Genomic DNA, 21,999 nt, shown 5'->3' on the forward strand with positions numbered 1-21,999 from the left:
ACGCCATCCGCCAGTGTCGAACACGGTGACGAGTCTCCACAGAGACGGAAGAGCCCACAGGGAGACGTGCCCCATGCTCAGCGCCCGCGGGATCCGCTGCCTCCGTCCTCATAGCTCCCTTGAGCTGGATGTGACCATCGCTCCACTCCATAGGTGAAGAAACTGAGGCACAGAAAGATTACACAACTTGCCCAAGGCCACAGAGCTAGTGAGGATCAGGCCGAGATGCAAACCCAGGCGGCGGCTCCAGGACCCGGGCTCCCAGCCCCCGAGCTGGACTGCTCTGAAGATAACACATTTCTGTGTCACAGAAACTGGCAACGCCTGCCTGGGTTTACTGTCAGCGGAGGGCCTGGCTGCAAAGAGAAGATCTTCTTTCTCACAGGCGCCTGATTAACAAAAGCAGAAGGAAGGAGAAAGAGAGCCAGCCCGCCCTGGTGACAGCTGCTCCAGGAAAGCCGCGGCCCTGGAGGCTCCGTGGGGGAAGAGGGTGCGAGCACAGGCACCCGGGGCGCAGACAGGCCCTGCTGGATGGAAATGAGGTCTCGGCCGGCGTAATGACGGGAAAGGCTGAGGTGAGGCCACCCTGGATCAGGGTGGGCAGAATACCCACTGAGCGTCCTCATAAAATAGGGACACACAGAGAAGGGACTCTGATGGCAGGCAGAGACGGGACGGGTGTGTCCACAGCCACGGGACACCAAGGACAGAAGCCGGGCAGAGGCTGGGTTGGGGTCCCCTCAGAGCCTCCAGAAGGAACCCACCGCCATACCTTGGCTGCAGACCCCGGCCCCCGAACGGAGAGACAATACACTTGTGTGGGTTTAAGCCAAGCGTGTAGTGACTGCGCTCGGCAGCCCTGGACACCCACACAGACGCTACGATTAGCGGGCGGAGGCTCCCCGAGAAAGACGCTCCCTGCACAGCCTTGGAGTGAATCCCCAGGAGGAGCCCAGTCCCGGCCGAGGGGACACGCAAGCCTCCCTGAGCCTGGTCAACCTGGAGCCAGACAGGCCGCACGTGCCCCTTGGGAGGCCAGGAGCAAGCAGGGCATCTGCGCTCCACCCGCCAAAGACAGGCCACCCGCGTCAGCTCCCCGAGGAGGCGCAAACAAACCCAAAGGGAGAGAGAGCCTGCCAGTTCGCTGGCCGCTTCACAAGAGCCGAGGGGGTGAGGGCACAGAGAGACAGAGAAGCCGCCCGGGATGCGGGATGCGGGAGACGAAGCGGACCAGACATCTAAGCTCAATAGGATTTTACCGATACTGCTACACGGCTTTTTTTTTTTTTTTTTTTTTCCCCAACTTGGCCGCCCCCACAGCATATGGAAGTTCCCAGGCCAGGGATTGAACCTGCGCCACAGGAGTGGCAGTGAGCCGAGCCACAAGAGTGGCAACGCTGGATCCTTAACCCACTGAGCCACCGGGGAACTCCTACTCAACTTGAAATGTAGTAAAAACAAAATAGTTGGGGAAAAAGTCTTTAAAAATCCAAAAAACAAAATGACTTGTCGTTGCCACTTTTTTATGAGAAAAGCTCAGTGGGGTGGGGGATCCTGCCCACGCACATGGGGAGGCTGCCAAAACGTCAACGGTCTGTAGACTTCCTAACAGCACAGAGACAGCTCCCCGTGTGCGGAGACGCAGGCCCCGCAGAGGCAGAGGATCAACAGTCTTAGGCCCGTTTACGTAGGGAACTCGAGCATCTGCAGGTCTGGGGACCTGGTGTGGGTTGTGGAACCAGGTCCCCATGGACACAGGGCACGAATGTCCTGACACTGGGGTTCGGGATCCGCATCCCGCGCAGATGTGAGATGGGAGCATTAGGGAAGCCAGGCAAGGGTATTCGGGGACTCTCTGCACTCGCTCCGCAATTTCTCTGCAAGTCTAAAGTCATCTCCGAAAAGGTTAAAAAATTCTAAATTTGGGACTATGGGCTTCGGACCATCCCCTGCAGTGCTCCTGAATTAGGTCAAACTCAAAACCCTGCTGGGTTACTTTTTCATTTCACAGTTCTCACAGCAAACTCGAGATGTCTCACTTTCACTTTACTCATGAGAGAGCAACGCTCAGAGAGGTCAGGCCACCCACCTACTGTCACATAGCCAGGAAGCAGCAGAGCTGGGCCCACTCCCAGACCTGTCTGTCCCCTGGGGCAGGGCTGTGGCTAACAGCCCTCACTCTGCAGCTGCCTGCAGTGGCCCTCTGAGCCCCTCAGCCTGGCAGTCAAGGTCCCTCTTGTGCCCCCAGGCCCTGCAAGTCTGCTGTGGGGGTTACACCCCAGAGATTCTGCCCACATTCACAAAGGCACACATTTGCAAGAACAAAGTGTGAGGGACAGCCTAAACACACTGCCCCAGGGCTGGAGAAGTGGAGGTGACATGGGAAAATGAGCCACAGAACAGTTAAACCAAAGCTGAGGTCTGCCTGAAGCAACGTGGAGAGGCCTGCTGAAAACAAGGCTGACGGCAGGGGCAGGAGGCAGAGCCACAGGGACCCACAACAATACCCACATCGACTAAACGCCCAGCGGTGGGCGGGGGTGGGGAGGACGAGGAGGAGAGCCTGCGGTGGGGTGGAAGGGGAGGCCCAAGTCTGGGTGGCCCTGCGCCCGGGACGGGGGAGGCAGAGCCTCACTGTGGAGGGGGAGGTCCCCCCACCATGCACGAGACCTGCATTTCCTCCAACACTGAGACACGCCAGCAAGGGGGGGCTGCTTGCGCTCGCTTAGCTCGATTACGCTCCTGTCAGGGGACGGGGGGCAAGAGAGGCTTTTCCCCATGCCAGGGAGCTGCACCTGAGCTCAGGCCTTGCTTTAAGCCACAGACGATGAGCAGCAAAGGTGGAAAGGCCCGCCGGGGCTGCCCACGGGCCCACAGCCGCTCTTGTGGCCGTGCCTGCTGCCCGTGACCTTGTGCGTGAGGGTGAGGCTGAGAGAGGAGAGGCTAAAAGGATTAAACAGCTGGAGGCACAGGGACGGCCAGGGGGCCAGAGCAGCGGCCAGTCAGGCCTGGTTATTACCGTGCAGAAACCTCCTCAATCTTCTCAAAGGTCCGGGCCACGGCCAGGTAGGGGACCCTGGGGAGGAAAAGAGAAAACTATACACACCCCACGCTGCCCTCCGGCCACTCGCCTCCCCACGCCTCCCTGGGGACAGGCTTGCTGGTCCCCAAAAGACACCTATGACCCTGCCAGCCTGCTGCCAACTGTCTCCCCAAACAGGGAGGGGAGAGGCTGGCCAGTTTCCTCCCCCGAGGCCTGGGGTGAGAGGGCCCCTGGCAGTGCCGGAAGGAGGGCAGGCTGGGCAGCACTGGGCCTCACCTCTGGCCCGCCTGCCAGCAGGCATCCTGGACGGGATGGTAGTTGTTCTTGGCAGGATTGTAGCTGGGAGGGTCCGGGTGTCTGCGGAGGAAGAAGGGAGAGGGCAGGCTGGTTGCCTGGGCGGAAGAGATGTCACCCTCCCGGTAACACTGACTGAGCTCCTGCTAATGCTGTACCAGCCCAGGCACAGGCCGCGAGAGTGAATGCAAACAAGCTCGCCAACCTGGAGCTCACAGTCCAGTGGGGGAGTCAGGGACGAACAAAAGACATAAGCAAGTAAATCATTTTAGGCATTAAAAAATATCTCAGACAACTAAACCTAACCAGGTTGGGGGAGGAACGAGGAGGAGGGATGCTATTCCAGAGGGTGGTAGGGTAGGCCAGAGATGCTGGGCAGAATGACGGGAGGGGCAAGCAGAGTGCGTACCAGGGAGAAAAAAATTCCAGGCAGGGGGAACAGCAAGTGCAAAGGCCCTGAGGTAGTGACACGCCTGGCATGTCTGAGGAACAGAAAAAGCGTCAGCATGGCTGGAGTGAAGCAGCTCCATGTGGATGTTGTTCAGACTCCACTCCAAGAGGCGAGGGTCCCCCGGGGTTCTTGGCCAACCCCTCCCTCGCCCTGTGGCTGGACCAGCAGGAGGGGGGCAGTCCCTGGGCGCCACAAAGTGCCAGGCATCGTGCTAAGAGTATTAAACCTGCTAGCAATCAACCCTGCAGGCAGGGATCCTTCTACTCCTATATCCAGATAAGGAAACTGGGCAGAGTAGTTAAGCAGCCCACCCGAGGTCACACAGCCAGTAAGTGGCACAGCCCCAGAGCTGCATTTTGAACCTCCACCTCGTCAGAGCTACCAGAGTCCACACTCTACAGTCAGACTTCACTGGGTTCAATCCCCGCTCCACCACAACCAGCAGTCATTGTGAGGAAGCAGCTTCCCCGTCGGAGCCCCAGGGTCTCCATCTGTGAAGTGGGGCGACCAGGAGTCCCCACCACAACACGCTGTCAAGAGGTTAAGGAAGGGACTCTGCTGAGGGGGCCACTCCTGGGTGCGATTCGCAGGGAGCCGTTTTCGAAGAACACTGACTCCCCAGCCTCAGGCCCGTATCTCCTCCAAAACTGGGAGGGGGGTGGCAAAAGGGCAGGGAGAAGATGCCACATTGTTTTCAGCTCCTCAGCTGCTCCTAAAGCAGACGAGGGAGGGTGTGGACAGCTGAGCTGGCCGGGGCCTGAGCTGTAAAGACGCCGGGCTGCTGAGGGGCGGCCCTCCTGGTCCTTCTGAGAGTTATCACCAGAGGCGCAGGGCATGGCGGGGAAGAAATTCTAGAGCCAGACTGCCTGCTTCAAATCCCAAGCGCCTCCCATGTGGGACCCGAGCGATGTGATCGAAGGCGAACCTCCTCCTCCTCACAGCAATAATGCCAGCAGCTGCAGCCTGCAGGGCTTGGGCCCGGCCAGACCCTCGTCTAAATGCCTCAAACCCTCAGGAGGAGACGGGCCCAGAAAGGCTAAGTCACCCGGCCCGGGTCACACAGCTCCCGGTGGAGCTGGAATTTCTAAGCACTCCGCAATACGGTCCCGCCTCCACGCCTCACTTTTCTCATCTGTGAAATGGGGATACCAACAGACCCGACACCCAGAGTTAGGATACGGAAGGCACACTGCCTCGTGCCGGCACACCACTGACAGTGGATAAAAGGGTGTGCTTCCTGCCATTAACACGTCCCCATTTTATTTTCATTTATTTTTTGGCCATGCTCACGGCATGAAGACGCTCCCAGGCCAGCGATTCAACCCGTGCTACAGCAGCAAACGGAGCCACTGCAGTGACAACACTAGATCCTTAACCTGCTGCGCCACAGGAGAACTCCAATGGGTTCCCATTTTAAAAGCGAGGAAGTCGGAGGCCCTGAAAGTTTGTCTGTCTCCTCGAGGCAGCCAGTGACCAGGCTGGGAATTGTCTAAGACAAACGATCACAGACAGCATCACCCGAAATAAAAGCCAGGACATTAAACTTCCTGTAGGAAACCACTTCTGTTCGAGAAACTTACTTGAAGAAGCCAGGCTTAGGAATCAGGGGGACCCGGGTTCCAGGCCTGGCCTGTGTGGCCTGCGGCAGATGACCTGCCCTCCCGGGGCCACCTGCCTGAGTGTGTGAAAGGACCGAACACCCGCTTCCGCCACAGGACTGCTGCGGAGGTGAGGTAAAAAAGCATAAAGGGCGCCTTTAGCACCTCTCCTGACATGCACGAGGGGTGCAAGGAGAGGAGCTGATCGGCCCACGGGGCAGTCACGTGCTGAAACAGTGCCATTTACTCTCTCTGATAAGGTCTCGATGGGGTACAAAACTGTCACTGAGAATCCCCCAAACTTTTTTAGAATAATGAAGCCTTCATCACAAAATCTGACAGCTGAAAGACTGCTGGGTGACGGCCCGTCTCACTTTAGGGACCTGCCCCCAACCTGATGGGAGCCGCCCTGGGCTGGCCGCCTAACTCTGTTGAACCCGCTGTCCTGCTCACAGCGGAAACCCACTCACCCCGTGGCCTCGTCCTTTCGTAGGGCGCTGGGTCCCTCTTCGTTCACTTCTTTTTTAGCTGCCGGCTTCCGGGGGGCTGGGAGGCAAGACGGGACGTGGTGGGTCCTTCCCCTTTGGAGAGCCCCACCCGCCTGGCATCTCCAGCCAGCAAGGGCCCGGGGAGCGGCCACGGGGCAGGAGAGGCAGTTCGACTCGGACCCACGGAGGGCGGGAGGGACGCGCAGAATTCTCTGCAGAAAGACCCGGCCGCCTCTTCCCCACTTGGCCCGGGAGGGGAGGGGGAGACACTCACAGAAGAAACTGCTGAGCGTCTTGAGAGTTCTGGGGGGAGGCTTCGCCTGGCCATCCTCCTGCACTGCCTGCTTCGCCGCCACCTCGGGCCCCGAGATGCTTGCTGCCACCGCCACCGCTACCGCCGGGGACTCTGCTTCGAAAGCGAGGTCAGAGGGTGATGCAAACTGTTCTGACCCTGAGGTTCTTTTTTTTTTTTTTTTTTTACGAGGTCATCCAGACTCTACAGATGGAAAGCTATCACTCTGCCCTCTTCCTTCCTATGCCATCAGTTTTGAGCCTCTCAGGCCTGATGCTTTGGGACTAACGAATGGAATCCTTGCATTTGGCCTGAAACTGGAGACTTACGGAGAGGAGTGAAAAGAAATCTCAGCACAATGAGAAGAAAATCCTCCCACTGCTGCAGCTGCAGAGACTCAGCTGTGATTCTGCCTCCTAAAAACGTCCCCAGAGCATTGTCTCCACCACGGGGCCCCCGGACACCTCGACCGCAGGGGCCGTTTTATTGCCCTGGAGATTTTACTCTTAAGTGACCGCTCCATCAGCAATGCCGAGGGTCTATGATTTCTGAAAGATGCATCTGGTTGGAGGATGACTGGCTCTCTTCTCCCCCCACAAGCAGGGAGGGAAAATAACAACAAAAATAACAACAGTATAGTTCAATCATGGCTCCCATCATGGCTCAGTGGTTAACAAACCCGACTAGCATCCATGAGGACGCAGGTTCGATCCCTGGCCTCTCTCAGTGGGTTAAGGATCTGGCGTTGCCACGAGCTGTGGTGTAGGTCGCAGATGAGGCTTGGATCTGGTGTTGCTGTGACTGTGGCGTAGGCCGGTGGCTAAGCTCCAATGTAACCCCTAGCCTGGGAACCTCCATATGCCGTGGGGTGCAGCCCTAAAAAGACAAAAATAATAATGATAATAGTAGTAATGGAATCTATCATTTTCCCCTAGAATTTGAATTTAGACAACACATTGGAGAATCTCACCTACGTCTCATCTACATCTTATTTAACTTAACTCTCCTTCGAAGACATCTGACATCGAAACCAGAGAGACGGGGCTGCAGGGAGAGAGAAGGCCAGAAACTCACTGGCAGTCTTTGGGGGCTCAGGGGGCGTTGTGGGCTGGTCCCCTTCTTCTGCTTCCTGCTTTTTGCTCACTTCAGGCTCTGTGAGGCTTTCTGTTGGTGTCTCGGCTTCTGATGCATGACAAAAACGTCAGAGGGTGAAAAGTCACTATGAACCCCCCAAGGCATTTTAAATCCCAAGACCCCTTGCCTCTTTCTGTCCTCTGCTGTGCTGACTATACCTCTGGAAAGTGACGGGGGTGTAAGAGCCCCCTCCTGGTCAACCCTGAGCAAGACCCCGTCCTTTGGGAAACTGACCCCAATGTTCGCCTGTGCAGCTTGAGAAACAGGGGCAGTCTTTTCTTATAAACCATTATTTCAGAATTATTCACCACAAAATAGAACACGAAAGCATTCAAAATGCCAAAGGTTCACTTGTTAGAGATAAAAATAAAGTCCTTTGTTTAAAACTGACCGAAAAAAAAGATCCTTCCTCCAGGGTAATAATAAAAACTGCATCAACTAACTTGGGAAAAACCTGCCTTCGTAGAAAGAAGCCACGCCCCTCCCAAACTCGCACACAGTCAAGAGCTAAAACCAGGCCATTTACAGGAAACTCTCTTACTGACTAAAAATTGCCACCAGGAAATCAAATCTCGAACAAATTCAAATCTCCCCTGGGAAAGACAAGCCTGATAAAGACGCTTTATTAAACAAACCGACAGACAGTGGCAAAGGCTGAAATTACTATAATCTCACACAACTGGTCAGCAGATCAGCTCCTCAGGGCTGCGTTTACACTTTCAAGGGAAATTAGCGACATCTGCTGGACACCACATGAACTACTAGCTTGAGGTGGTGGCAGTGTTCCATTGCATTCTTTGCAGCGCCTGACCTTATCTTTCTGCAAAGCTGGGCACTCACTGGTGGCGTGATAAAATGGTTTTATCTTGCAGAAAATTCAACATGGAACAGGATATGAGAGCGGAAGTTTGCAACTGGATCCCAAAGTCTGAGAAACTGTGCAGAGCCCAGGAGACAGCCTTGTAGAAATTAACTGTGACTATTTTAAGAATGAGATAAAAGGCTATTTTTCCTTTCAGTGTATGGAAGTTTGGGAACCTCTCTGCTTTCTGGTAAAATTTACAAAACCACTTAGGGGAAAATATTTGCCATACAACAAATGTAAACACAGAAGAGAAAAATGGGAAACGGCCTATGAATGAATACTGAATTAAGGTGGCCAATGGAACACAGTCCAGAATGCCGCCACAGCAGATCCCCGTTTGGGGCCATGGGATTCTGACAACATGTGGGGGTTCCTGGACAGAGGCGACACATCAGTGGAGTCCGCACATCCTGTCCTCTCAGGCCCCCTCCCTTCCAGACTCCCCACTGTGCGCATGCCCACGAGACACACATACACACACACACACACAAAACATACAGCACACAGCTAGTTCCTCTCCCTCCCTGCTCCTAGGGCCTCACCTTCTTCCGTCTTCGGCCTCTTAGCTTCTCTGTCCTTGTCCTCGCTCTGCTCTTCCAGGACATCCTGAAATGTCCGTTTGGACAGCTGCTTCCGGGCTGGGAAGGCAAAGGGTTCCGTGTGGCCTCCTCGCTGCCCGCCCGCCTGCCCCAGTGAGCTCAGGCCCTGTGATGATGGGGCCCCTGCCCCTGTCTGCCTGCCTACAGCCTCTGCCCTGGTGCTGGCCTTATCCTTCAGGTTCTGCTGCTTCCTGGCTGTGTGACCCCGAGTGGGTGACCTAACCTCTCTGTGCCTTGTTCCTTCTTCGAAAACGGAAGCAATCACACCAAGGGAACAATGATAATGGGCCTGGCCTGACCAACAGATGCTCTGGGTGCCCTGCCAGCATCCCCAGGATCTTACTATCTCCTGGGGCCCGGACAGCTTCTCTGGATCCTCAGAGGTCTGGAAGCGCAGGGAACTGAGGCCCTAGGAGTGGCCCTCAGCCGGGGACCGAGGGAGTGGGGGTATCGACAGCCCAGCTCCCAGGACTGGGGTGGGTGATTCACAGGCACACATTCACACCGATTCCCAGACTCCTTGCAGAATCCAGCTCTGGCTGCCCAGGGGGAACCCGACCAGAGAACACATCTTACCGGCTGCTTCCTCTTCCCCGAATCACTCAGCAGCCCCCAAAGGCCTCCTCCACACCCACTCCCCCTGCCTGGAATTCTCCCCTCCTCGGTCCCTGCTCCCTCTTTCATCCTTCAGGGCTCAGCATGGTTATGCTCTCTTCTAGGAGTTTCCCTGGAGTCACAACCCCTCCCCTGAGCTCCCTCCCTCCCTGCACATAATCAATGCCAATAACGGACATTTACTGAGCACGTCCCATGGGCTGGGCCCAGGTCCACAGACTTTACCTCTTCTAATCCTCCCAACATTTCCATGTGGGAAGTACCACAATTATTACCATCGGTGTTCCAGATAAAGCCCAGAGAAGGTAAGTCACTTGCCAAAGGTCACATAGCCCGTGGACAGTGGGGCTATGCTCTTAACCGCAACCCTAAGACCAGAGCTGTCACGAGAATGGCCGAATGAAGCAGAAATCCAGGCGTGGACAAAGCCAGCCAACTGAAAGGGCAGGGCCGGGGGCTCCTTACCTGTGCGACGCTTCGGGATCCCTGATGGGGAGATGACCTCCGGAGAGGAGCTGGAGAGGGAAGGGCTGCTCTCAGGAAAAGAGACAGGACCGGGATGGGAGACTTGTGGAGAGTCTGGAGCAAGTTTCTGGAAGAGGAGAGAAAGAGCAATTCTTAAGTGAGGGCGGAAAGAGGGAGCACCCAGCTATGTCATTTTCCAAACACTTGAGAGAGTAGAGGTTCTCAGCCTGAGCTCAGGCCTCATCCTCTCTTACCTGGGCCCTCACTCTAACCTCCTGCACAGTTTCATGGTCCCAGACTGTCCTTATCATGGACCTAAAAATTCTTCTTTTCTAAAGGGAACAAAATCTATGATGCTTAGCTAGACATAAGGCCCAACTAAAAATTGTACTTTCCAGCCTCCCTTGCAGCTGAGTGTGATCAGGAGCCCCAGGTCTACACCATGGAAAGGGAGGGGAAGTGATCTACATGTCCCTTGCTTCAAAGAACAATCACTTGAAGGCAAGTGGAGCGCCCTGCTCTTCCCCCTGGCTGAATGCAGATGCTCCCTTGAACAAGAGCACCTAAGGCTGGCAGGCCTCAGAGCAGAAGCAGCCCGGCTGACACTGGAGGCAGCCCCACTAATCCTGGATTTTTGCGCTCATTAGAGAGAGAAATAAATTCCCACCTTGCTTAAGCCACTGTTATTTGTGTTTTGGTTTCAACTATGAACTAACTTTACCGGGCCCTGGGCCTGTTATTAAGTGACTGGAGTTATTCGGCTCCAAGCCCGCTCCATTCACTCCCCCTTGCGATGCTGGGGCCCTGCAAACCCCTCTCCTGCTCTGGCAGCCAGCTCTGCATCAGGCAGTGCCAACGCAGGGCGCTCAAGGAGACCACGCGAGCCGACCCCATCTACGGTATTTCCGACACTTGCAGGGCCTGCTACATGGTGCCCATCAGAGCCCAGCAATGCCAGCACCCACTGCCCAGTGCCCCTTCCGCAGACACCTGAGCCCCAGGCCCACAGGGCCCCTCCACGCTCAGAACTACCCCCACCCCCACCCCCCGCCAGCATCTGCCATGGTCTGATTTTCAGCTCCAAGGCCCTGGGGGTGGGAGTGCACCCTGCCTTAGAGTTCTCTTTTAACTCCTCCTTCAGTTACCAATTAATAACGGCAGGCCTAGCTGACAACACTTTCTATTAAACTGTCTCTTCAAATCATTCATGTAATTTCTGCCTATCTGGACCCTGATGGATACAGGCCCCAAAAGGATGCTTCGACTGTTGCCTGGGACCCAAAACTCCCTCTGTCCCTCTCCTGCCGTGGCTCCCAGAAGCCTCATGGCAAAGTCCAAGCTCCCAAAGATGTCCCTGTCCTTGCTGGGGACCCCTGAACTGCTGAGCTCTGCAGAAGGCAGGCTTGGCGTGTGTGCAAAAGCCCAATAAGCCGAGGAACGCTTAAGACGGCAAAAGCCAGACAGGCGCACACCCCGACGCAGGTTCTAGAGCACAGGCTCTTCTGCTGAGATAAGACAAGGAACTCAAGCGATCACTTTGTTGTTGTGCAAGCAGCCGCATTAGGTCCTAGATGAATACACCAGTGACTCGGTCGCTAGCAGCTTTCTTTCACCTCACGAGGAGGCAACCTTGAAACTGCCTGTGCCTGTTTCTACCCACTAACCTAAACGTGTCACCTTCCCTAATACAAGCCTTGTGGGCTAAAGCCTAGGGGCCGTTGTTCTACAGAACTGGGTGCCTCCCGGTCCCCCGCTTTCTAACTGTGTTTGTGAGACCACGCCGTTCCCCTGGGAGGATCTCCTGGGCCCTGCTGTGCAGGACGCAGCCACCTCACAGCAAAGTTCAAGCTCCTAACGATGTCCCCATCCTGAGCCCCCGAACCTGTGAAGGTGTTCAGTGATCGGGCAGAGAGCCGTTAAGGCCACAGATGGAATTAAGGTTGCTCATCAACCGCCCTGAAGATGGGTGGTTACCCTGGATCATCCACGCGGGCCCGGTGTAATCACAGCGGCCTCAGAAAGGGAAGAGGGAGGCAGGAGAGGAGAGTGAGAGGGAGACGTGTCCACAAAGAAAGGCACAGAGCTGGTAGATGTCAAAATGGAAAAACAGGGGCCCTAGAAGCTGCAAAAGGCCAGGAAGGGGACTCTTCCCTCAAGTCTCCAGAAGGGGACCCAGCTCTGGCGACACCTTGATTTTAGCCCATGAGGCCTGGCTCAGACAGCTGACCCCCCAAACTGCAAGATAATAAACTTGTGTTACAGCAAATGGGAAACGGCCTCGCTGCACCTGCACAGCTGCCACCCTATGAGGCGGGGTCTGATGGAACCAGGCCAAGGAGCTGAGCCCAGGCCCCAGGGGCACACGGACCTGACGCAACCGCCCAGCTCCTCCACGACCTGGGGCACTACCTCCAGATTTCTCCCAGGCAGCTGCTGCACGTGGTCCCAAAGGCCAGTGGGAATTGTGGTGCCTTCTGATACGCGTGGGCAGGCTGCGGGGGACCTACCTGGCGTTTGGGGGGCGTGGAGGCGTCCTCCTCATCCTCCCCTTCGCTGCCCAGCACCCGGGCCACCTTCCTCCCAGGCCTCCTTACTGGAGAGTCGCCCTCGGGCACCACTCTATTCCGCTCCTTCAGTGCCACCCTGGAAGGTGAGGAAATGGAGGTTTTTCCAACAGGCAGGGTGGGGACCCTGCCCCAAACCCTCCCGCCCCCTCATGACGTTTTGCTCCCACCCCTGCCTTTTAGACATTCCATGCACACTGAATTTCTAGGGGCCTCCACAGCAGGTACTCTTAACCATCCACCTACCCACCCCACATCTCTGGAGGCCCATGTGCCCACCCTGTGATGGCTGAGGCCAAGGAACATGTGAAGTGCTCCTTGGCCTCAGCAGAGGCTACTCAGGGCAGAGGCTGGCCTCCCACAACCATTCGGAGACCCCCTTTCTTTCAGTCAGTCCTCTAAGTGCCTGAGTCTTGGCTAGGTACACAGCTGCCCAGCTAAAGACTACATTTCCCAGCCTTCCCTGCAGCCAGCTATGCCCACATGATGAGTTCAGACCAATAGGACCTAAGGGGCATGCCTGACACCTGCGACCTGCTCCTAACTGCTTGTCCTCACTGCTGTCTTAGCCCTGGAACTCGACTTGCTCAGCTGCTTTGACAGTGCCGATGAGGGCATGACAGAGGGGACAGAGGGACAGAAACAACCTGGGTCCCAGGACCACCGGGTGGTACAGCGTCACCTACCTGCCCGAACCTGCTTCAACAGCTAGAGTCTTTCAAGTGAATAAAAGGCAATTTCAATTTTAACCCAGTCACTGTGACCTTAGTTCCTGGCAAAGCTGCTCAAGTACTCCCTTGACACTGGCTCGGAGGTGCTCCCAGGCTGGTGAGGAGCAGACACAGGCCATCAAAGTACAGCATGATGTGTGAGCTGATGGAAGTCACCAAGGAGCTGAGGACACAGCTGACTCCTACCCGTTTCCGCACTCACAGAGCGCACGGTCTGGACAGAGACCCAGACGTACAACTCCCGACTTAGCTCAATGCTGGAACATTCCTATCAGGGAACATTTTCATCGGGGGTGGGGGGGGCAGGGGGCCTTGCACCTGCAGCATATGGAAGTTCCCAGGCTGGGGGTCTGTCCAACAGCACAGCCACAGCAACGCCCGATCCGAGCCACGTCTGCAACCCACACCACAGCTCACGGCAATGCCGATTCCTTAACCCACTGAGCGAGGCCACGGACCAAACCTGCAACTTCATGGTTCCTAGTCGGATTTGTTTCCCCTGTGCCACAAGGGGAATTCCTGTCATGGAACATTATTACAAGGAATAAAGTGAGTTTTGATGAAAGCATGTGGCTCTAAGACATTTTTTTGTGGGGAGAGAAAGGCTGTCAAATCCACAAGAGGAGCTGCTGTTGATTTTATTCACTGCTAAATCCACAGGGTCTAGAACAGTGCTTGGCACAAAGCAGATTCTCAGTAGATCTTTGCTGAATAAATGAATCTATACAGTACAATTCCATGAGTGTAAACAAACAAACAAACAAACAAAAACCCAGGAATATTTGCCAATAGGTACCTGCAACTTGCATACACTATAATCTTTTCTAATTTAAAAATAAAATTAGGAGTTCCCGTCGTGGCGCAGTGGTTAACGAATCCGACTAGGAACCATGAGGTTGCGGGTTCGGTCCCTGCCCTTGCTCAGTGGGTTAACGATCCAGCGTTGCCATGAGCTGTGGTGTAGGTTGCAGACGCGGCTCAGATCCTGCGTTGCTGTGGCTCTGGCGTAGGCTGGTGGCTACAGCTCCGATTCAACCCCTAGCCTGGGAACCTCCATATGCCGCGGGAGCGGCCCAAAGAAATAGCAAAGACAAAAAAAAAAAAAATAAAATAAAATAAAATAAAATTAAAAGTGAGGAGGTCCCATCATGGCTCAGTGATTAACGAACCCGACTAGCATCCGTGGGGATGCGGGTTCGATCCCTGGCCTGCTCTGTGGGTTAAGGATCTGGCATTGCCATGAGCTGTGGCATAGGCTGCAGATGCAGCTCAGATCCCACATTGCTGTGGCTGTGGTGAAGGCTGGCAGCTGCAGCTCTGATTTCACCCCTAGCCTGGGAACCTCCATATACCACAGGTGCGGCCCTAAAAGACAAAAAAGAAAGTGAGTATTATCATCTGTTATATGTCAGGCATGTGCCAGCTACTTGAGATATAATAGTGACCAAAATAAGGAAGTGCCCCTGTGGCGCAGTGGTTTAAGAATCTGATACTGCCAGAGCTGTGGCACAGATCACAACTGCAGTGCAGGTTTGATCCCCGGCCCGGGAACTTACACATGCCACAGATAACAGCCAAAAACAAATAAATAAATAGGGACCAAATGAGAGTCCCTGCCATCCAGTATATTATACAAGTGTGGAAAACACTTACTCAGTCAACAAATCACTAAGCACCAACTATGTGTTATAACTAAGTAGGTCAGGCCCATGTATGTCGGTTTTTTGGGGGCCACACTGACAACAATGTGGAAGCGCCCAGGCTAGGGATCAAACCCATGCCACAGCAGTGGCAGCACTGAACCCTTAACAAGCTGAACCACCAGGGAACTTTGTATATATGCTTATATGCACAGAATAAAGGTATGGAGGGATCTATCTCAAACCTTAATACCAGTGCCTCTGGGGAGTGAATACCGAAGGACTTCAAATTTTCACTTTACCTACTTCTCCGAGCTGAGGTGTGGACAATTACGTGTAATCCCACATACGCCAATCTACGCTAGAAAAAAATACCTGCACATGCGCCCAAGGAGACACTCATACAGACTATTTATTGCAGCATATGGACTGTTTCAGCCAAAAGGTGGAAACAACATCAACATCCACCAGCAGGGAAATGTTAAGTATAACCATTAAATGGAACACAAAGCAAAGGGTGAAAGGGACTGGGTGGCCTCTGTGGTCACGAAGGAAAACATCTCTACGTCATACTGCTGCTGAAGAAACCAAGTTGAGAAACCACATACACAGTATAATCTCTCTTTGAGAAATCAAAACATGCCGCAGAAAATCAAACTACATAAGCGTGTACATATGGCGGTGTAAACACAAAGGGGGCGGATCTAAAGTCAAGAGTTTGGATAAACCATAAGCTGATTCTTACCACTTACTGAGCGGCTTTTATGAACCAGGCACTGTCCTCTAAGTTGTTAGTGGGTTAATGCATCAAATCCACACAGGAAGCCGGGTACAGATCATGATGCCCTGTTACCCAGGGGGACACCGGGACACAGGAAGTGAAGTTACTTGCTCAGGGTCACAAACTGGGGATATGAGCTAAATCTACCTTGAGCACATGCTCTGGAAAGCTAACTGGTCCAGGGGGGGATCACAGGACCCAAACAGGGTCTTCCCAAGAGCTTGTGACAGGATGCTGTTCTCTTCCATGTAGATGCAGCCAGTGGCAGGCTGTCTGCCTCACAGAGAAAGTCTGCTCCAGAATGAAGTCGAGACACTGGGCCAGAGCCCTGAAGACAACTCTGAGGCCCTGGATCCAGCCGTGCCTGAAGCTGAACCTACCTTTGGCTTTCCCAGTTACCAGGGTCAAAAATTTCCCTGAGAGGCCCTGAGATATTCTGAGCTACGATTATAACACTGGCAGCCAAGAGCATCCTGAGTGATAAAGGAACAGATTCACCACCTCCCAGCCACAGAACGTACTTTGGAGGGGACTCTATTTCTCTGGTACTGTTGGATGTCTCCTTCTCTGGCTTCTTTGCTTTGCCCTCTTCCTTGGGCTGGAAAAATGACCTGGAGGAGCAGAGAAGAGGGGGGCACGGAATGATAACAGTACCAATAACCCTTCCAACACACCTCACACTCCAGGGCCTCCGACACCCATCCCCACGCCAGCATGCAACAGACTTCAAACAACTCCCTTAGACCAATACGGAGATTGAGACAAATGGAGGAGGAAACACTCACCTGTCGGCCCCAATTCGCCTCTCACCTGAGAAGTGACACATCCCAATTTCCATTTCACGAGTATTAACCACACACTCACTATGTGCCAGGGCCTGTCCTGGGGACCTGGGGACTCAGCAGTGACCCAGACACATTAAAGCCCCTGCCCTTGAGGGGCTGACACTCTGGCAGAGGGGGCAGGTATTAAACAAGTAGCTACAGACAAAGTGTCCAGAGGCGTGAAGTGCTCCGAAAAAGATAAAGTGAGGTACCCTCCCCTCCACTTGAGGCGGGAGCACTGAGTGGTTTGCTCCCAGAGAGCAGAGCACTGAGAGGTACCAGGCACTGAGCAGGCACTTGACTCAGACCTCATAGCCTCCCCTGAGAACCTCCGACAAACTGAATCAGGGGACAGGCCACAGGTGTCAGGACAAAGAAAGCCTGAGAAATGTTGCCGAGAGGAGGCTGAGGAGGCATGACGAGTGAGTCCAATGTGGTTTGGAATCAGGTCCTGGCACAGAAAAGGACGTTAACAGCTAAGCTGGAGAAACGCAAATGAAGGCTGGGGCTTAGGAAGGTCCTGCTGCTGGGTCCTGCTGTGACCATCGGACCACAGTCAAATAAGATTTCAACACCAGAAACCACATCGACGGGGTACGGGGACTCTCTGGACTATTTTCCTGGCCTCACCCAGGGCATAGGGAAGTTCCCGGGACGGGGATCCAGGTCCGAGCCACAGCATTGATAACCCTGGACCCTTAACTGCCTGGCCACCAGGGAACTCCAGGACTAACTTTACAACTTCTCACTATGTCTAAAACAGCTCCAAAATTAAGCTTATTTAATCTTTAAAAAACAAAATAGGAGTTCCCATCGTGGCTCAGTGGTTAACGAATCCAACTAGGAACCATGAGGTTGCGGGTTCGATCCCTGCCCTTGCTCAGTGGGTTAATGATCCGGCATTGCTGTGAGCTGTGGTTAGGTTGCAGACGCAGCTCAGATCCCAAGCTGCTATGGCTCTGATTCAACCCCTAGCCTGGGAACTCCATATGCCACGAGAGCAGCCCAATAAATGACAAAAAAAAAAAAAAACAAAATAAAGGAAGGTGACAGGAATCAAGCAAAAGTGCTATCATCCCAGGGAGACTGTCCCAGGATTTCACGTCACTTGAGACACGGCCTTGGGTTTGTGTAAGCCACCATCCCCCAAGTCTCTGGGGTGATGTCGAGGTCTGACTCTGTCTAGAGTTCTCCTGGGAATGGCCCTCCCCCAAATTCTCTCAGTCCCTGCGCTGTGTGTGGAGGGGCCCTTTCACCCCCAATCAGGGTGGGCATGTGTCCCAGGGCCTGGCCACTCAAAGCCCTGTGTCCCTAGGGCCACTACAATGTCTGGTTCAGGGTCTGGCATGCAGCCCAGGGTGGGCCCACACAACCTGACTCTCAGTATTGCTGGAAAAGGAATTCCTGTCGTGGCTCAGCAGTAATGAACCCAACTAGTATCCATGAGGACTCAGGTTCGATCCCTGGCCTTGCTCAGTGGATTAAGGATCTGGTGGTGCTGTGAGCTGTAGTGTAGGTCTCAGATGTGGCTTGGATGTTGCTGTGGCTGTGGTGTAGGCCAGCAGCTGCAGCTCCACCTCAACCCCTAGCCTGGGAACTTCCATATGCCGTGGGTGCAGTGGTAAAAAGCAAAAAAAAAAAAAAAAAAAAGTATGTGTATACATTTTTTATTGCTGACAGCACTTTTGATCGCTTTCTGTCACCTTGCTTTGTATACATACATAGAGAGAGCCAGGAGAGTGACTGCCTCTTTCCACTGGGAGTGCTGACTGCAGGGTGCCCAAGCCCAGGGAAGAGAACCTGCCAGAGTGACCCAGTGTCACGAAAGCAGAGCTGAACCATGGAGACAGATTCCCAGCGACAAAGTGTGGAACCTGGGTCTCTTAATCGAGGTCTCCCCTTACACCAGCCAAGGAGTTGCCCCTGTTCTCCTGAAGCCAGCCTGAGTTAGTACCAGGTTTCTGAACCTGGACCTTGCCGGCACTTCAGGCCAGGTCGTTCTGTGTTGCGGGGGTCTATCCTGTGCACTGAGGGATGTCTCACAGCTGCCTGGCCCTTGTCCACTAGATGCTAATAACGGGACACTCCTCTCTCCTTCTGGTCGTGGCAACCAAAAATGTCTGATGTTGGGGGGCGTGGGTGACTGCCCCTAACTGAGGAACACTGGGTTGGGGTGGCTCAACCTTGCAGCTAAAAACTGTGGTTTCGACACTACTCCTTTTTCCTATCTCCCACCCCATGTTCCCTACTGCTTAACTCCTGGAAATTTCTACATGAAGACTAACCGAAGTTTTTCTAAGAAAAGGCACAGCCTTCAGAAGTCACATGAAGACAGAGGCAGGGATCATAGTGCTGTAGCTACAAGCCAAGGAAAGCCAAGGATTGCTGGGAGCCAGAAGAAACTAGGAGAAAGCGTGGATTTCTTCTCCCTCAGCCTCCAGAAAGAAACCGCCTTGTGCCAACCCCAGACGGGATTAAGACAACGGGCTGGAAGGACCAGAGCTCAACTTCTCTCCTAAAAACAACAAAATTCACAACTAAAGACTGAGCAATCTCCACCCAAATGGACCGGAAACCTTAAAAAAAAAATACCCTACTCCAGAAGAAAACGAGGAGGTCACATCAAGAGGTAGGAGAGGCCATTTCGAGATATAAACAACCCCGTACCTCCCAGGTGGGAAGCTCCACAGACTGGAAACTAACTGGTTCACAGAGACTCACCTACAGGCGTGAGAGTTCTGAGCCCCACATCAAACCCTCACGTGCGGGGAGCTGGCACTGGGAGAAAGAGCCCCGGAGCATCTGGCATTGAAGGCCAGTGGGGCTCATGTGCAGGAGCTCCTCAGGACTGGGGGAAGTGGAGACCCCATTCTTAAAAGGCGCACACAGACTTTCACGTGCACTGGGTCCCAGGGCAGAGCAAGGTCTCCATAGGAATCTGGGTCAAACCTGACTGCAGTTCTTGGAGGACATCCTGGGAAAACAGGGGTGAATGTGGCTTGTGGTGAGGCAAGGACACTGAAGGCAAAGCTCTCAGGAATATTCAGCAGCTGCCTTTCTCTGGAGGTGGCTATTTGGGGAAAATCCCCCCCCCGTCAGTCAGCTGCTGAGAAGCCCCAGGGCAAACAACCGTCAGAGCCCCGCCCCTCAGTAAACAGGCTCCCTAAAGACCCCCATCCAGAGACTAAGCCCCATCCCACCAGAGGGATTCGAATCGGCTCCACCTACCAGGAGGCAGGCATCAACCCCTCTCATCAGGAAGCCTACACCAAGCCCCTATACCGACTTCAGCCACAAGGGGGCAGACACCAGAAGGAAGAGAAGCTACAACTCTAGTATCTGTCAAAAGGTCACCACACCAAAAACCTATAAAAATGAAAAGACAGAGAACTATAACTCATATGAGGGAGAAAAGAAAAACCCCAGAAAATCAGCTAAGCGATGAGGAGATTCTCAGCCTCCAGGAAAAAGACTTTAGATTGTTGATGCTGAAGATGATGCAAGATATTGGAAATAAACTAGAGGCAAAGATGGATAACTTACAGGAAACACTGAGCAAAGAGATACAAGATATAAAACTTAAGCAAGAAGAGATGCAAAATACAATCACTGAAATAAAAAATTCACTAGAAGCAGCTAACAGCAGAATACAGGAGGCAGAAGAACCAATAAGCGAGGTGGAGGACAGATTAGCGGAAATTACGGATGTGGAACAGAAAAGAGAAAAAAGACGGAATAGAAATGAAGAGAGTCTCAGATAACTCTGGGACAACATTAAACGCACCAACATCCGTATTATAGGGGTGCCAGAAGGAGAAGAGAGAGAGAAGGGGACAGAAAAAATATTCCAAGAGATAATAGCCGAAAACTTCCCTCACATGGGGAAGGAACCACTCACTCAAATCCAGGAAGCACAACGAGTACCATATACAATAAACCCAAGGAGGGAGTTCCTATCGTGGCACAGTGGTTAACGAATCCGACTAGGAACCATGAGGTCGCGGGTTCCATCCCTGGCCTCCATCAGTGGGTTAAGGATCCGGCGTTGCCATGAGCTGTGGTGTAGGTTGCAGATGCGGCTCGGATCCCAAGTTGCTGTGGCTCTGGTGTAGGCCAGTGGCTACAGCTCCGATTGGACCCCTAGCCTGGGAACCTCCATATGCCGTGGGAGCGGCCCAAGAAATGGCATAAAGACAAAAATAAATAAATAAATAAACCCAAGGAGGAATACACCGAGACACATATTAATCAAACTGACCAAAATTAAAGAGAAAATCTTGAAAGCAGCTAGGGAAAAGAAACAAGTAACATACAAGGGAACTCCAATAAGGTTATCGGCAGATTTTTCAGCAGAAACTCTGCAGGCCAGAAGGGAGTGGCATGATATATTTAACGTGATGAAAGGAAAAAACCTCCAACCAAGATTACTTTACCCAGCAAGGTTCTCATTCAGATTTGAAGGAGAATTCGAAACCCTCACAGATAAGCAAATGTTGAGAGAATTCAGCAATATGAAACCAGTCTTACAACAAATACTAAAGGAACTTCTCTAGGCAGAAAAGAAAAGACAGCAACAGGAAACAAAAATTCCACAAATGACAAGGCTCACCAGTAAAAGTACATATACAGTAAAGATACGAAATCATCCATGCACAATTATGCCACCAAAATCAGAAATCATGAGAAGAGGTGGGTACAAATGCAGGACACTGGAGATGAACTTGCAATTAAGAGAACAACTTAAAACAATCTCATATACATATAAACTCATATCAAAACTGCAGAATAACTGCAAACCAAAAATCTACAATTGATACACAAACAAGGAGTCTCTGGAGAAGAAACATATCTCATAGTAAATAAGCGCATCATCCACCATGAAGGGGGTCATTTGACATCATTCTTGGAATGCTGAAGTCTTCTTAGATCTGATTCTGATTTCCTCTCCATCAAAGAATTTATGATAATTATAATTAAATAATACAGTTCTACAACTGTATTATTAATAACCATTTCTCTCCACGGTACAATGTAAGGCCTATAATGTCTTGTTTATCACATCACCTAGAATGGTGTAATGCCTATACTGAAGAATCAAGAAGATGTAACAAACTGTGAGGACATGTTTATATAGTTACAATGTTTTTTAACCAATTTATGCATTTTATATCTTACTTATTTTCAGAGGGTATATTATTTTTGTTATTCTTACCAGTTAAGCTATTCTTTTTATTATGCTATATAAAATATTTAATGGTATATAAGGCTTTCTTCTTTATAAATTTTAGTTGCATAATATAACAATTTTAATATAGAAAAAAAAAAAAAGGCACAGCATTAGAGAGAGGAGAGGGGAGCCTGGTGGTGGTAGGACGGTGGCGGGTCCTTACATGATACTTCGCTGCATGATGGCGTCAGAATTCTCTCTCCCCTCTCAGCCTCCTCTTCTCAGTCGGCTGTTCCTGAAACAGACATCCAAATACTCAGCGAGGATTCTGACTGCGCAGAGATCCAGACACCTACCCCTCTAACTAGGATAAAGCTTCACATGCTGAGGTGTGGGGAATGGCTGCAGCGTCTACACAAGTGGGCTGGAACTCTATGCTAACCAGGTC

The 21,999-nt window shown here is 52.7% G+C and overlaps 1 protein-coding gene across 1 annotated transcript in view; it reads right to left on the minus strand.

Moving 5' to 3' along the window:
- LIG1 (DNA ligase 1) overlaps positions 1-21,999 on the minus strand; it is a 39,538-nt gene that overhangs the window by 15,033 nt on the left and 2,506 nt on the right. Inside the window, exons 2-11 of the mRNA XM_021094649.1 lie at positions 21,775-21,846; positions 16,082-16,171; positions 12,352-12,487; positions 9,845-9,971; positions 8,708-8,803; positions 7,241-7,348; positions 6,149-6,283; positions 5,857-5,932; positions 3,320-3,400; positions 3,020-3,076 (exon numbers count right to left, since the gene is read on the minus strand). Of these exons, the coding sequence (XP_020950308.1) occupies positions 3,020-3,076; positions 3,320-3,400; positions 5,857-5,932; positions 6,149-6,283; positions 7,241-7,348; positions 8,708-8,803; positions 9,845-9,971; positions 12,352-12,487; positions 16,082-16,171; positions 21,775-21,791 (923 nt within the window). The 5' untranslated portion in view covers positions 21,792-21,846. The remainder of the gene's footprint in view (positions 1-3,019; positions 3,077-3,319; positions 3,401-5,856; positions 5,933-6,148; positions 6,284-7,240; positions 7,349-8,707; positions 8,804-9,844; positions 9,972-12,351; positions 12,488-16,081; positions 16,172-21,774; positions 21,847-21,999) is intronic.

Source organism: Sus scrofa, chromosome 6 (assembly GCF_000003025.6).
Source record: "Sus scrofa isolate TJ Tabasco breed Duroc chromosome 6, Sscrofa11.1, whole genome shotgun sequence".
NCBI lineage: Eukaryota > Metazoa > Chordata > Mammalia > Artiodactyla > Suidae > Sus > Sus scrofa.